This window comes from Dendropsophus ebraccatus, chromosome 8 (assembly GCF_027789765.1).
Source record: "Dendropsophus ebraccatus isolate aDenEbr1 chromosome 8, aDenEbr1.pat, whole genome shotgun sequence".
Classification (NCBI taxonomy): Eukaryota; Metazoa; Chordata; class Amphibia; order Anura; family Hylidae; genus Dendropsophus; species Dendropsophus ebraccatus.
Window position 1 is genome coordinate 35029193 of NC_091461.1, and position 16185 is coordinate 35045377.

The 16185-nt window shown below is 42.7% G+C and overlaps 1 protein-coding gene across 2 annotated transcripts in view; it reads right to left on the reverse strand.

The window, feature by feature from the left end:
* Positions 1-16185, reverse strand: part of SLK (STE20 like kinase) — a 50048-nt gene that overhangs the window by 7831 nt on the left and 26032 nt on the right. Inside the window, exons 6-14 of one of the 2 annotated variants that reach the window (XM_069980148.1) lie at positions 15579-15773; positions 14086-14167; positions 13867-13998; positions 10557-11801; positions 10280-10410; positions 8963-9086; positions 7659-7838; positions 4519-4611; positions 251-380 (exon numbers count right to left, since the gene is read on the reverse strand). In XM_069980148.1, the coding sequence (XP_069836249.1) occupies positions 251-380; positions 4519-4611; positions 7659-7838; positions 8963-9086; positions 10280-10410; positions 10557-11801; positions 13867-13998; positions 14086-14167; positions 15579-15773 (2312 nt within the window). The remainder of the gene's footprint in view (positions 1-250; positions 381-4518; positions 4612-7658; positions 7839-8962; positions 9087-10279; positions 10411-10556; positions 11802-13866; positions 13999-14085; positions 14168-15578; positions 15774-16185) is intronic. The other variant, XM_069980149.1, reaches the window with a different exon arrangement.

Consider the following 16185-nt stretch of genomic DNA (forward strand, 5'->3'; position numbering starts at 1 on the left):
TCCGCCGCACGGCCTCCGCTTGATGTTCAATAATATTTGTTGGCGGAAATGACATGTCAATTCTGCGGGCGGATGGCAGAATTTGCCGGTAAACATCACTGAGTCTATGAAACAGGCGGAACATCAAGCAGAGGACCTTACACAGGAATTCATGCACTGCATGAGGGTGGATCCAAACTTCACCACAAACTAAACAGATCATGAGACCCAAGTAACCTCAGGAAGTTTTTGTTAGCTGTCAAGTAGCTACCTCTCATGAGTTGCTGTTTACGATTTAGGCATTCCCGCTCTATGGTGGCGAGCTCCATCTTCTGCTGGTGAATAATCTTCTTCAGGGATCCGTCCAGCTCTTGCTGTTGTTTTAGTACAAACTCTTGCTCCTAGATCAAATCATTACTCAATTAATATGTCAATATTAAACATAAAGGTGGTAGATTTATATGAGAAAAGTCAGCTGCACACCACGTATGTATGTTCACACCCAAAACTCACACACAACAAAGCAAATCACAGCACCAGCAAAACCATTGGGAACCCTTTAAGGAAACAGTTTCTGAGCATGTTCCAGAGTGGTCTGTGGTTTCATTTGGCCGTCGTCGCCTTGCGGAGGTAAGCGCTCTTTGGAATCCAAAGGGTAAAGTTGTGTTCTTTGTTGTCTTCTTAAAGATACACGGTGAGTGCTTCCAGGAATTATAGGTAGTCTGCTTTGGGTTTTTCTGCTAATATGCCTTGATACTATGTCTTAGCTCAGTACACTATACATATATCTTTCCCTTTATTTGCAAGGCTAACTTTATTCTGAACTTAACCCAAAAAGGGCTAATAAAGGCAATAACTCAATAGTAAAGAAATTATCCCCCAAACACCACTCACCACCAGTCCACAGGATAGGTCATAAGTGTCTGATCGCTGGGCTGAGACCCCACCAGTCTGTCCGACCTACCGACTTGAAAAAAGAGCAGCGCACATGCCTGACCATATGAATATGCTCCATTCATATGACCCCCATTCACATGGCACCCAGGTGATGGGTTGTTGGTGAGAAAACACCTTTAAAGCGTACCTCTCACAATGTTTTTTTGCTTTTAGTTGATTCTGCAGCCGTAAGTTCGCGTATCCATGGGTATGAATACACCGGGTCAGTTCCGTGCACAAGCCCTATTCGATCAGAATAGGGGTTTCACACAGTACCAACCCCACCCATAGGTACCCATTATTCTGTCTGCACGCGTACCTCAGCTGTCAGCGTACATCATGCACCTGCACCCCACAATAAAGTAAACAGGATTATGCCCCATATGTACAACCTTTTTTTTCTGTTACAATACACTATGTCATGTTTAACGCTGAAAACGATGGATTTTCGTTAGGCTACCCGAGTTATATTATATTAAGTACACTATTATAATACAGCCCTTGGAATAATTCAATTATCTACAAGACTGGTTAAGATGAAATATAAAACAGCTGAAAAACATGGCAGCCTTAAGTAGATGTAAAGAAATGAACCTTGTTCAGTAATGAAGGGGGAATGTGCCCGGCATCTCCAGCATGGAGTCTATTCAATGGAAATGTCAGTGCAGAGTAATAACAGGCTATGAGCCATACATACTCACTACCCCATGATGCCTCCACCCACACGTTCCTACTTACTGCAGTGCAGTCAGGTACTGAGAGGGAAATCACTGGGATTTCTGACTTGGCACAGGATCTCAGGGTACAGTGAGTAGAAGCAATGAAAGTCTAAATGACAACTTATTGATTTGCTTAAACAGCATGGCAGCTCAATAGGAGAGAAATGGGTGTTCTATGCTTTGCAATAAAAAGGAACATAACATGTTGCCTTGTACGGTTTATAAGACTGCAAATAATACCATGTCTACTGTGATTTTACTTTATATGTGTCCTTATATGACATCCTTGGCAGGGGTAGGGAACCTTGGCTTGCCAGCTGTTGCAAAACTACAACTCCCATCATGCCTGGACAGCCAAAGCTTTAGCTTTGGCTGTCCAGGCATGATGGGAGTTGTAGTTTTGCAACAGATGGAAAGCCAAGGTTCCATACCCCTGTTCTAGGGTCTCTATAGCAGCTATGTGGATGGCTCAGAGGTCATAGTGTACTTGAGGCTGCTCTCTCTTCCCCTCTCGCAGCAGGAAGTACCAGCACAATAACTTCACTGAGCAGTTTAATCTGCAGTTTAGGAAGCTGTGAGCAATCCCTAAACAGTCTTGATTCTCATTGCAATAACCTTTAAAAATTAGGCATTTTTATAGCAGTGTGCTACCGACAGTATATGGTGTCTAACAGTCAGAACTGAAGGACCCATTCCACTGGCTTTACCCAGCGTTTGCCCATCTGACGACACTACACTAGGCTTTGCAACCCAAGCAGCACTGTCTTTTTCAGGCTTTGGGTTAGATTTCCATCAAACAGAATCCAGCAATGGGAGTGCACATACTTTAGCTCATATCCATAGGCTGGCACGGCACTCATACATGCAAATGTCAACTGCAAACCTTCACTTTAAATGCACCTGCCATGCAGCACTTACATCTTGCATTTGTGCGTTGAAAAGGGTACAAGACGATAGCTGAAAAGACTGAATCATAACCTGGGCAACACCCTGCGGGTCAGAATATAAGAGCCACAGAGTGAGGGGCGAAGCTTCACCGAGCTGTTACCTTTTAGTTTCTAGAATCATTTTTACAACCTTGGTTCTTTCAGATACACAGTTCAGTACAGGAGACTTCGATACTGGGACAGATCACTGAATTCAGATGCATCATCTAATAACACTAACAGGACACTACAGAATGAATTCCTATTCCATGGGACGATGGGGGCCCGATCAATAATGTAAATGAGCGCCGTTACTGGGCCTTTTACATGGCTCGATAATCGTTTAGCGAAGGCTACAGGGACATCGTTATCAATGTCCTTGCGGCCCTTGTTTAAACACCATACATTACCTACACATGTTGCAGGTCTTCTCCTGCTCCTGCGGTCCTGGCCAGTGATTGGCTGAGCGGTCTGTCAGCTAAGACAGGCTGCACCGAAGCTGCTGCTGCGCTCAGGAGCGGGAGGAAGAAGATCTGCAACATGTTTAGGTAAAGCATGGTGCTTGTGAAATCGTCGGTCGCCCTCCACGCATCGCTATTCCATGCAGCGATGTGCGGTCGGTGCCTGATGATTTCTGGTTTGGACCTAAATAAACGATCAGCCGATGACACAATCATCGGCTGATCGTTGTGTCTATTCCACGGAGCGATAATCGTCCGAACCGGGCCGATTCGGACGAATATCACTCCGTGGAATAGGACAAGAGGAGTATTGTGACACCTGATCTAAGGGCCCTATTCCACGGGCTGATGGGGGCCCGATCAATAATGTAAACGAGCGCCAATCTGCTAGATCGGCGCTTGTTTACTGGGCCTATTACGCGGCCTGACAATCATTTAGTGAGAGCTGCAGGGACATAGTTACCGATGACCTGGCAGCCCTTGTTTAAACACCATACTTTACCTAAGTATGTTGCAGGGCTTCTCTGGGCTCCATCCTCCCGGTCTCGCGCGCAGCAGCAGCTTTGGTGCGTCCTGACCAGTGGCTGAGCGGTCTATCAGCCCAGACAGGCCGCACCGAAGATGCTGCACACAGGACCAGGAGCAAGAAGGAGTGCAGGAGAAGACCTGCAACATGCTTAGGTAAAGTATGGTTCTTGTGGAATCGTCGGTCGCCCGTCGTGCATCGCTATTCTACGCAGCGATGCGCGGTCGGTGCCCGATGATTTTGGGTTTGAACCTAAATAAACACAATCATTGGTTGATTGTTGTCTCTATTCCACGGAGCGATAATTGGCCGATTCGTCCGATTATCGCTCCGTGGAATAGGACCCCAATGGTTCCCATACTCCCATAGTAACACAGGGAACCAAGCTGACGTCAAAAGTTGTGGCTCCTGGCTACTTTCTATGGAATTTAGCAAAACCCATTAAAAACTAAGCTCATTTTGGCTGGAATATCTAGTAAAAATGCAGCTAAAGCCTACATATAAAGTTGCGTAATCTGACAAATATTACTTGCTTACATCGTCTCATCTTATCTCACATAATACAATCATATTAGCTTCAGCCTTCTGCTGACTGGGACATTTCAAGCTTAGCTGTGCCCTATGCTTCCCACAAAAATTACTGACATGGTGACAGGGGGTGTTGTCATGGGACATATTTCCATAACCCTTTCCTTAATGGAAGAAAGCTGTCACTGTATCATAGTTCTTTAGGACAACCTACCTGCTTCCTGTGGAGGCAAACCTGTAATAAGTCAACATAAACATGCAACCTGCCGTAGAGTATATCACACGTATTTCTACATGGTATGATGTGGCTACATGTTAATAGATCATAAATCGGCTGTGTTAGTGGGACATTATGTGTTAGTGGACAACTCGATGTGACTACGTGATCGGGAAAGCATTAGGCGACTTCTCTATGTTTAGTAGCACAAAGCTTCTGCGGTTACCTGCGCGTGCTGGAATTGTGCAAGCTCCTCTCTCCTGCGTTTCATAAGCTCTTTTCGCAGCTCTTTAGGTGCTCTCTCCACTTCATTTATTACCTGGTATAAGCATGCAGATGGGGAAATGTGACCCTTTTCTCAAGAGCAAGCGCATGAGGAAGAGTAAAGCCACACCACCACCACGTGACAGATGCTGGAGGCGTCACCTCTACAGGTTACATGTGACATGTCAGATAGGTTCATGCTGTTTAGTCACGGAGCGACAATGGAAATGTTACATGTACCTACATGCAGTCCTTCTCCTATAGGTTATTCGTACTTGTGCATGATGGGAGCATTACATCATGTGTAAAGGGTTAATGCCGTGTAAGGGCTATTATGCATCCTTTAATAGAGCTGTGTATGTGCGTCTCCCAGCAGCTGCTCCCTCCTACCTGTCCATCTCCTCTATGAAGATGGTTATTATCAATGAGCTGAAGAGTGATGGGTGCAGGAAGTGGGGGAGGGGAGAGGAGTGAAGAAAGGGCTACTTTATGTTATAATGCATATTTAAAAGTTTCTTATTTTGGCTTGTTCTGATTATATATAGTGCTGGAAGCCAAGCACAAAGAGGTGGGGGAAGATTTGTGCATGTGCTATGACTCTAAACAGCCTTCTTGACACATAAAAGAGAGACAACTGATAGTGTATGTTATGCTGAATCTTTTCCAACAGTTTTGTACATTAATCTGTTCAACCCATCCTGCTCCATAATATGATGCCCACAGACAGAACTGCAAGTCAGTTTCCCTTTAAGCCAGGGATGGGGAACCTTAGGCCCTCCAGCTGTTGCAAAACTATAATTACCACCGTGGCTGGACAGCTATTGCCCTACTCAGTACCAGCATGTAGCCACAACCAAACCGCTGGTACTGTGTTGTACAGGTCCTTGCGTCATGTTCGGTTCAGGGGTTGGCCTGTCTCCTGGTGCTGGTATTTTAGAGAAAACTAGTTTTATTTCTGCAGCGAGGTGGGAAGTCAATGTGGCGTGGCCTAGAGCATCCGTACCCTAGGAGGACCTCTACAACACGGTACCAGCGGTATGGGGCTGGCTACATGCCGGTACAGATTTGCTTTAAACCATGGACACTTTTACTAAAGGTTTTGTGTATAAAATATGCACATATTTAAGTGTATTATGCAATATAATGTGTCAGGTAGGAAACAGCTATTTTACCTTAACCCAGGGTAGCAAAGAATTCAATGCAAAGCTTAAGAAAATCCTTTGTAAATAGAAGAAAGGCTCAATAGATGGGACATGTTAGGCACCATAGAAATTAATCTGTACACAAAGTTTAAAAGAACTGGTGAACACCACAGTAAATAAATGTATGTTAAACTTGTGCAACAAGAGGGGACAGCAGAATAGTAACCAATCACCAGGTCAGTACCAGTACCCATGACGGCTGTCACCGGTGCATTGAGCCCAACCACCAAGGCAAAAGCATAAGAAAAAGACTCAAAATACAAGTAAAACATTGGGGAGGAAGATAAAATATTAAATTATTCCATGTAGACAAATTAAAATATTAAAATACATTCAAGTGAACTAAAAAATACTAAATAAAATCCTACATTGTCTGCAAAGCAATGGCATACCACTAAAGAACTGTATAAAGTGTTTACACTGAGGGGTTGTCCAACTGAGACAAACCTTTTTCCTTGTACCTTAGGCCGGGTTCACACTGAGCAAAACTAGCGGAATTCTAGCCTCCCTCTCATAATGTGAGTCTATGGGAGGCGCTCGCTGCTGTTCATTCTTCAGCGCGGACAGAGCAGGAGCGTGCGCCTCCCATAGACTCCCATTATGATAGAGAGGCTAACGGCATTCCGCTAGTTTTGCTCAGTGTGAACCCGGCCTTAAAGGGGAACTACCAGCAGGTTAGACAAACCTAACCTGCTTATATGTTCCTATTGCACAGGAGGCGCAGAGGAAGAAGGGATGTCTCTTACCTTCCAATGCAGTTAGTCGTGTACTCCACAGGCCAGTGAGACCGTTAGGAGCACTGGGGCACAGTTTGGAGCATTGTGCAGCCCAATAGCACCTGCTCTATTCATTATGTTTAGAAAGGGGCAGACGGTGCTTCTGTCTCATCCTCAGCACTGCAACGGTGCTGAGGAGGAAGGTAAGAGACATACTTTCCTCATCGCCATCTCCTGTACAATAGGGACATATCAGCAGGTTAGATTTGTACAAACTGGCTGATAGTTCCCCTTTAATGGGGCACTGAAAACTTGCTGTTCAAGATATGACTATGAGCAGGAATAGAGATACACTGAAGGCTGGCTCTACACTACACTAGGTTGTACAGGGTGAGCCATTCAAATGGCATGTAATATTACATTTTCCCTGCAGTGGCCACTATAGGGTCAATGAACAGCTGCTCACGGCTATAACCATAAAGATTATCACATTTTTAGAAGGTGATTGTCCAGACTGAGCATTTTAAAGAAAATAAATAGTGAGCAGACTATACATGTGCGACTACAATACCGCTTTTATGGGCTTACTCCCGCCCTACAATGGTGGACACAGAATCTAATAGAACCTCAAAATATTCAATCCATGTTTGGGAGTATCCCATCAGTGTTATACCAAAAGTCTTAAAAGCTGTTAATAGTGGTCTTCACAAAATTTACAGTGGTTCTAGGCTGAACAAATACTGTTTTCACCATCTCTGTTTGTTAATCTGTGCTGTGGGAGTGGGCCATGCACAGAATCAGTCACCTTCCACCTCTGGCAGCTGACATTATAGTCCTTTCACCCTTTCCCTTCTGACCAGTATTGTGGGATCATAAGTAGAGATGAGCGCTCATATCCCTCATATCATATCTGCCTCCCTCATCTCTAATTTTAAGTAAAGAGGCAGTGGATGTGCATATTGCTATATATTTTGAACACTAGGTGGAGCCTGTGCAACTAAATCTACATAATGAACAAAATATTAAAAAGTGGGCCAAACCCTTTAAACTCGAACCATATGACACAGAAAAGTCATCGTACCTAGAGGGAAAATAAGTTCCAAGTTGTAAATCAACAATTATAGTAACTTTTGTATTTACACAGCAATGCAATCTCCATTCCATAAAGTCAGTGTCCCTCTTACCTCTTTCTTTTTGTTTTTTAGCACATTTTGGAATTTTGACAGCTCTCTCTCCTGTTCTCCTTTGATTCGCTTAGCTTCGTCTCGGAGGCGGACGGTGTGTTCCAGCTCCAGCCGCTCTATGGTTTGTTTCTGCTGTTTCTCCAGGTTTTCTATATCCTGATCATACTGTCTCTTCTTGTTCTAGGATGAGAGAATAAACTGGTTGCTTTCTCATGTAAGAGCCAATCTCCTTTTTCATAAACTATGTAAACCTTTTGCACAACCTCTGTTTTTTTTTTTGACAAAATTTTTTGTGCCAAGTAGGAGTCCATGCAACATTTTCTGGGCACAAAAAAAAAAAAAAAGCACAATTTCACCTCTCTATGCCGGTGCAGGGCATGAGGAATTCACTAGTGATGCCTTTTCAATCATTCTGACACTCAAAATTCTTGTATATAACATTTATTATACTGTGTGACCCTAAGAACATCAAAGGTGGCAGAAAGACAACTGTCTATTAAAAGGGTTATCCAGCGCTACAAAAACATGGCCACTTTTCCCCCTCTCTTGTCTTCAGCTCAGGTGGGGTTTGCAATTAAGCTCCATTTACTTCAATGGAACTGAGTTTGAAACCCCACCCAATCTGAAAACAAGTGAGGGGGAAAAGTGGCCATGTTTTTGTAGAGCTAGATAACCCCTTTAATGTAACCAGGACTACACATAGTCCATTAAAGGGGTTATCCAGCACTACAAAAACATGGCCACTTTTCCCCCTCTCTTGTCTCCAGATTGGGTGGGGTTTCAAACTCAGTTCCATTGAAGTAAATGGAGCTTAATTGCAAACCACACCTAAACTGGAGACAAGAGAGGGGAAAAAGTGGCCATGTTTTTGTAGCATTGGATGCTCTGAGAGAAATAAATTTCTTTCACTTTCTGTGTAGCGCTTGTTCTCTCTCTGCATACACAGACTTATAGAAGTGCATAAAGTACATGATGTCCAAATTTCCACACAGGTATTCATGAGCCTAGTGAGAAGGCCAGCAACTAAACCGGTGTCCACCGAAAAGTGGACATAAAAATCATCATAACAAGGAACAGTAGGGGGAGCTACCACTGACATCAATGTAAGATATCTCCCAACAGGAGCAGGCTTTTCTTAATCAGTTGCTAAGAATGAAATGCTTATTTTCACACATATTATGGAAATGCACACTATATCTCGTGGGATGACCCCTAATACTTCCATTTCCCCAGTGAGGAATCGGAAGCGGATTTATAGGTAAGTGGGTTATTTTCTGTAATTTCATTGACAAGTAGGTAATCACCGTCATTTCCTGCTCAAATCTTCTGAAGATCTGCTCTCTCTGTTGCAGCAATTTGTTACTAAGGATCTGCTGAGCTCTCTGTTCTTCTTTCTGTAGCAGCCGGAGTTCCCGCAGCTCTTGTCGCCTACAGGAAAACAACAGCAATGAATCAAAGACTATCCGCCAGGAAACCTACCCATTCTATAACCACTGCCAAATATTGTACAATTTCCTCCTCTTTGTGAGATCAGGCATCAGACTGCTTTTTTTTTTTTAAATTAAGCTTTTAGAAAAGAAAGAAGCAGGAACCCATCCGTTACACCACAAGATTACGACATTCACTGCATGCTCCAATACAAGATATTAACCCCTCTGGAGACGCTGCCAATTCTCGTTTCTCACCTTCTAAGAGCCAGAACGGTTTTATTTTCCTTTTAACAGAGCAGCAAGGGGCTTAATTTTTGGCAGGACATAATACCATATCAAATATTGTGAAACCACAAAACTCTTTTTTTTTTTTTTTTTTTTTTTTTTTGGGGGGGGGGAGCAATACTGCCTTTTTTTTTTTTGCATAGGATATTGCCACTAGGCTCTATTTACTTCAATGGAATTGGGCTGCAAAACAAGACACATACTGAGGACGAGAGTGAGGCAGTTTCTGGAAGCTATGCTTTTTTTCTAATTCTGGATAACCCTTTTAAAGTGATACTGTCACCCCCTCCCACCTTGCCATTTTCTGGACCATCAGGTTCTGTGCCTGCTGAATGTTCCAAAAATACCGAAAGGTGTCCTGGTCCTCCTTTAGGTAATAGTTTTATTCACTGGAGGACAACATTAACAAAGCGAGGATTCTGGGCCACTGAGTCCCCTTCACCCACCTCCGGAGTTTACTGCATCAGGATCGCACAAATCCCTGCACACCTTCCATATCCCCCCATAATCCAACCATACTAATTAGATGTTTTTTTGTCTTTTTTCCTCAGTGTGTTTTTAGTCCATTTAGAGAACATGAATATACAACTGTTTGTACAGTACACTACAACACCTATGTACTGTATGGCAGGGTTTATAAACCCACATGGCACAGCAGGAGGCTGCATGAATGCTTTACAGTTGAATTTTAGTTACAGAAAGTTAAAGGGGTTAACAATGTATTTGCTTTCTGCTTTTCTAGAGTAAATACTAAGAAAAATATGGTGTGTAGGCTGACTGCCACATTAAAGAGGCCTCCCTTTACTTCTTCTGACACAGGGGCTGCAGGGTCGCTCTGAACATAAAAACAATGGGGCGACATGTAACCTGAAATGCAGCATTGTCTGGAGATGTCCTTGAACATACCTGAGGAATCTCATTTCTTCACTCTTGGCATCATTATCAGTCACTATCTTAGAGGTTGTGACGCTCACTTCCACCCCATCTACCATGAACTTGCGGGTCTTCTTCAGTGTCTTCTTCTGCCTTCTGCTATCCTAGAGAGCAATTTACAAAGCAAGAACTGCTGTAGAATATCACAATGTATAAAAGCAATGTAGACACTGCATGTGAGCACCCCCTCTCCTAATAATGGCAAATAATTAGGAGATGGAACTACTAAAACCCAGAAATGAAACCCTACCTGTAATGAGATAGAGCCAGACTCCTTATTCTTGGTCAGGAAGCTGGATATAGACAGGTTCAAGTCCATGCTTCCACTGTCAGCTGTAGAACCTGTTCCGGAATCTGAATCGACTTCTTTTGGAATTTCATTTTCTCCTGAAGGGGGGGTCTCGGTTTTTGCATTGTCCTTCTCTTCGCCCTCTGCGGAGATAACACTGATACTGGGCACATTGGCTTGTGGCTCTGTTTCTGAACTGGTAGCACCTTCACTTGAATTTACAGCAATGTCCTGAGGCTGACTTTGCTCTGGTTCTTTACTAGGCTCCGAAACTGTGACTGATTCCTTTTCAGAGTCTGGAAGAACCTGGGCATCATTTGCAGGTTTCTTCTCTTCTATAATCTCCGGTGATGGAGTCACAATGACTTCATCTTTAGCTATATGATTTACCTGATCAGCGGTTTCTGGTAACTGCCTATCTTGGTTCATAGCTGCGGTGCTTTCATCTTCAGCACTTTCCTTCTTTTCTTGAATGCCATCCTCGACAGGAGGACTTTCTGAAGACTCTGGTTCTACAATAGGTTCCGGTTCAGAGTCTTTTACATGTTCTGAAACTTTGGGACCTTCAGGAATCTCCTCACTTAAAGCATTGGTGTTTGCTTCTGTATCAGATATTTCAGCAACAGATTCTTCACTTGTTCCGTTTTCTTTTACTTGGGTCTCAGGCTTTTCTTCCGACACTTCTGGAGTCTCCACCTGCGGCAGCTCATCCTTGGGCTCAGGAATAGTGTCCTCTTGTTCACATACAGTATCAGATTTTACATGTTCCTCTTCATTTTGTATTTCTTTTTTATCAGGTATTTCAACAACACTTTCTTTAGCATCAGATGGAAATTCTTCATTTTTCTTTTCTGGCTCCTCCTCGGCCTGACTTTCTTGAGGTGAGGGCACTTGTATGGGTTGTTTAGGTTCAGTAACTGGTTCCACCACTGGCACAGGAGCCTCCTCTTTAGATTCTGGTATGACTGGCTTGTCAACAACCGGAACTTCAGTGTCTTTATTGGAAATGACTGGACTAACAGGTATCTTAACTTCAGGTTCCTTATCTTTCTCCTTAGCGGGTTCCTTTTCAGAAACTTTATTTTCGACAGAAGGAGGAACAACTGTTTCAGAAACCGTTTCAAGAGTTGTATTCTGGGAAAGTTTATCATCTTCCAAGCTAGCAATGCTGAGGTCGGAGGAAGCCCTTTTACTGTCTGGAACAGGCTAATGGAAGAGAAACAAAGAGAAATATTTTGTAAATCACATCAGTAATGTAATGCAGGACCACAATACACTGAAAGACAGGACGGTGTGAGGCCGAGCACTGTCAACCTGTCCCAGAAAAATCTAAAATGACTGATAAATATTATTCAAAAAGTCATCAGAGGCAATTCATCAGTCATCCAGGTACTTCCAATGCAGCAGCCAATGCAGATGAAATGTAGTATTACATTGCGGTCATTCTTAAATGGCCGGGGTCTATAAGAACAGGTGCTGCTTATACACACCAGATCTCTGTTCTAGCTATATGATGTCCACATGCCGTGCTGGGTCATATGGACATGTGCTGCCTTCATAACACAACCCTTTTAATGTAGTGTTTTTAGGTTTTTATATCATATGAGTTTTAAGAAATCCCAGATTTGTTATAAGTCATATTAGATATACCCATTACATATAGATTATTGTAACATATGAACAGCTACAATTTTTCCATTGTATTAATTGAGCAACAAAAGGCTGCGCTATTTATATGTGACTAGCTGACTCTGGGAATTGCTTAAAAAGAGCCTCATTGTGGAGCTCCAATGTTGCACTCATGGGTGAATAAACCACTTTATTCCTGCCCACTTGGAGTGTTGCCCGGATTGATTTATCACTGACTATTTGTCTTGGTGTCTATATTTAAAAGGGTTGTTCAGGAATGTCAAGTGATGGCCTATCCTTAGAAACTTAGCCAACTTGCAGTATGACACATAGCCACAGTCTTGTGTACAGTGATCTGCCTGATGATAAAGCAGTACCCCCACTTCCACTATTCAATAATACCACTCACAGCTGATGGTGGAGGATTTAGGAGAGAAGAACTACACCAACTACCATTTGCAGCAGTGGCCTTCCATTAAAGGAGCATGCTGGGATTCATTAGAATGACCCATTCATTCAAACGTTTATAAAGACAGACAGCACTAGACAGAGATTCTATACAATTATGGCAATATGACTGAATAGAACACCAATGATTTCATATAGTGTACATTTACTGTTACTGCATTGTTGAGTTTAGCAGTGATACGTGAAAGAATGGATTACCCTTTCTACAAGAGAGGAAATGATGAAGCCTGAAGCAGTAAATAGTTTGGTGTTCCAGGTCATTAATTTTCTGAAATCCAAAGTATTTACTTGCGGATTAGGTTGTGTGCTTATAGATTATATGTGTAGTTTCATTTATTATATAGTAAAAGTAGCATAGCGTTCACAGTCACACGAATGTTGGTGCATTTTAAAATCACTTCTATAGTAAGTCAATTTGTTCGCACAACCAACTCTGACAAGAAGGAAGAACTGATTTCCTTGATTCTTCCCATTGATGCTGGTCCTAGAGGTTACTATCATAAGCCTTCTTAAAGCAACCACATAAAATCAGCAATCTAAATAAAGTGAACCATTAGTGTCATTATAACTTTCTAAATCAACAGTAAATGTGATATAAAGACTATCTGCAATTTACATTCGTTATTTTTTTAGTTATCATGGAAAACACGGCACTTCCTGTGTTTAGACTCTTCGGAGAGGGGAAAAAAACACAGGAACACAGGAAGTCCTGTTTTTCCCAGGTCATCTGAGCGCTCACAGAAAAGGCAGTCATGTGATTGATGAACACATTGAGCTGTGACTCTCTGTACTGGCCAAACTCTATGGGGGAGATTTATCAATCTGGTGTAAATTAGGATTGTCTTAGTTACCCCTACCAACCAATTAGATTCCAAAGACTCTGTGAGGAATGAAAAGTGGAATCTGAGTGGTGGCTAGGGGAAACTGAGACAATTCTACTTTACACGAGCTTGATAAATCTTCCCCTATGTGTTTAGTCTCTTTTACAACCAGCACAAGACTAAAAAGCAGCCTTCAAGAGACTGGACCTGGATACAAGTAAGTATAGCTTTGTTTTAAAGCATGGTATCAAAAAAACATAATGAATGTAAATTGCAAACTTGCTTTATTTCATATCTACTGTTGATTTAGATTTTGAAAGTTATGACGACAGTGACTAAGATGGTACACTAACCAAAGAGCTCTCGGCCTCATCATCTTCTTCCTCTTCTTTACTTTCTTCCACTTCCTCCAAGACCTCGGCCTTAGCTTCTGCGATCAGCTCTCGCACTGGCTTGTTGCTGTTCACCACTGATACGAATGGGTGCTGTAAGGAATTATATAGTAGAAGCATTTATACTAAACATGTATGAGATCGACAGTTCAGTAACCCTGGTGCTGATGTCTGTATTACCTGCAGCAACTGAGCAGCCGTCCATCGGGCATCGAGATTCTTCTCTAAACATTTTCTCAGAAAGTCACTAAAATCCCTTGACCTAAAGCAAACACAATTGACTTGTTATCTCGGCTCAACCACATCTGAGTCCCCTTTTCTATGATGTTTAAGAGAGAACATCCTCCCTTTTTTATTTTTAATCTTTCAAGGATAGACTTAAGAGAAGCAGCTGGACAGGACAAGTGTCCCTCAAAGAGCCTGACCATTTATTGTATTCGAGTGTAACCAACTGTACATTTACTCTCCCTCCCTACCCATCTGTCACTCAGTTCCCCCACCATGTTGTCTCTTCCTCAGCCCCCCACAGACTGACAATACTACGAATGTGTGAATATTGTAGTAGGAAACAATAAGGAGCTCTCTAGCTCTGCATGTTCCTCTAATATGAATGGGTTTTCTCCACACTTGGGAATGTGAGAAATTGCAATTTGCATAAATAACAAGTGAACACAAATCTGCGGGAAGCATGAAGATGGGGCCTTCCTTCAGGATACAAATCCTACAAGCCCCCTGTGCTATCAGACTGTGACTACATATTCCGTCATGGGATTTCTTCTGCACACATTTGAGTCTTCTGGTATATCGGTATATACACTACCGCAACATTAAAGGCGAAGTCCAGAAAAATTTTCATTAAAGTACTGTATTGCCCTGCAAAAGTTATACAAATCCCATGTATACACTAGTTACGGGAAATTTTTATAAAGTGCTTTTTTTCCCTGCACTTACTACTGCACTTACTCCCTTCATGGATAACATGGTGATGTCACTTCCTGGATAACATGGTGATGTCACGACCCGACTCCCAGAGCTGTGCGGGCTGTGGCTTCTGGAGATGATGGCAGGGGGACACTGAGGGACACAGGGCACTGGAGGGACACTGAGCATCCCTCTGCCATCATCCTCTCCAGCAGCCACAGCCCGCACAGCTCTGGGAGTCGGGTCGTGACATCACCATTTTATGCAGAAAGTGAAGCCTTGATGCAGTAGTAAGTGCAGGGAACAAAACAATTTATGTCCATTTCCCGAAATGCGTGTATATTGGTGATTTGTATAACTTTTGGGGGGCAATACAATACTTTAATAAAAATGTTGCTGGACTTCTCCTTTAATAGTTCTTCCTGGTGCTGCTAAAACAGCTCTGACCTGCTGAGGAACAATCTCCATAACATTATAAAGGTGTCCTGTGATATTACTACAGATGCTCAATCTCTGGGGACTTTGGAGGGCTAGCCAACACCCTGAACTCTTTGAGGAGAAGTATTTATTGTTGGCTGTGGTTTTAAGGAGGCGGAGTATACAGGGCAACACAGATACCTGCATTTACAGGACCACAGTTAGTAAAATGATGTCCTGGGTATATGTCCTTTCTAGATCCTGCCTGTCCAGAGTCTATCACAAGTTTAACTATACTTCCCTGATCTGTGCATTTCCATGATCAAGTTACCCACCATCTTGATGGCTGTGCTAATGTTGGGGGCTCTGATTTTGCAATCTTCAACAAGACACGCATAGGATTTAATTCATGATGTGGAGGCTCGATCTGCGCCATCTCGATTAAAGTGACACCAAGAGACCAAATGTCCGCTTTGAAGTCATAAGGCTTGTCCTTAGAAGTCTCACACATCACCACTTCTGGGGCCATCCTATTGAGCAGAGTAAGAGAGAAAGAGAAAAGGATTTACAACCTGCCAACACAATACAAAAAACTGCTGAAATCTACACAGACACCGTGGCCAAATTGCAGCCCTCCAGCTGTTACACAACTACAATTCCCATCATGCATGGACAGCTAAAGCTTTGGCTGTCCAGGCACAATGAGAATTTTAGTTTTGCAACAACTGAGTTTGACATCCTGTCACATTTGTTGCAAACACAGTACAATGAAAGCAAATGGGGATGTGCTGTGGATATTATTTTTCTATTCTGTTGGAAATTTGTTTCTGAATTTACCATGGGTTTCACGCGCTCTACTGTGAGAGGTGGCTTCCATGGCACCTTTGCACTATATATCTATAGGTATTCTCTCCTTGGATATGAATCTATTAGATGTAGGCT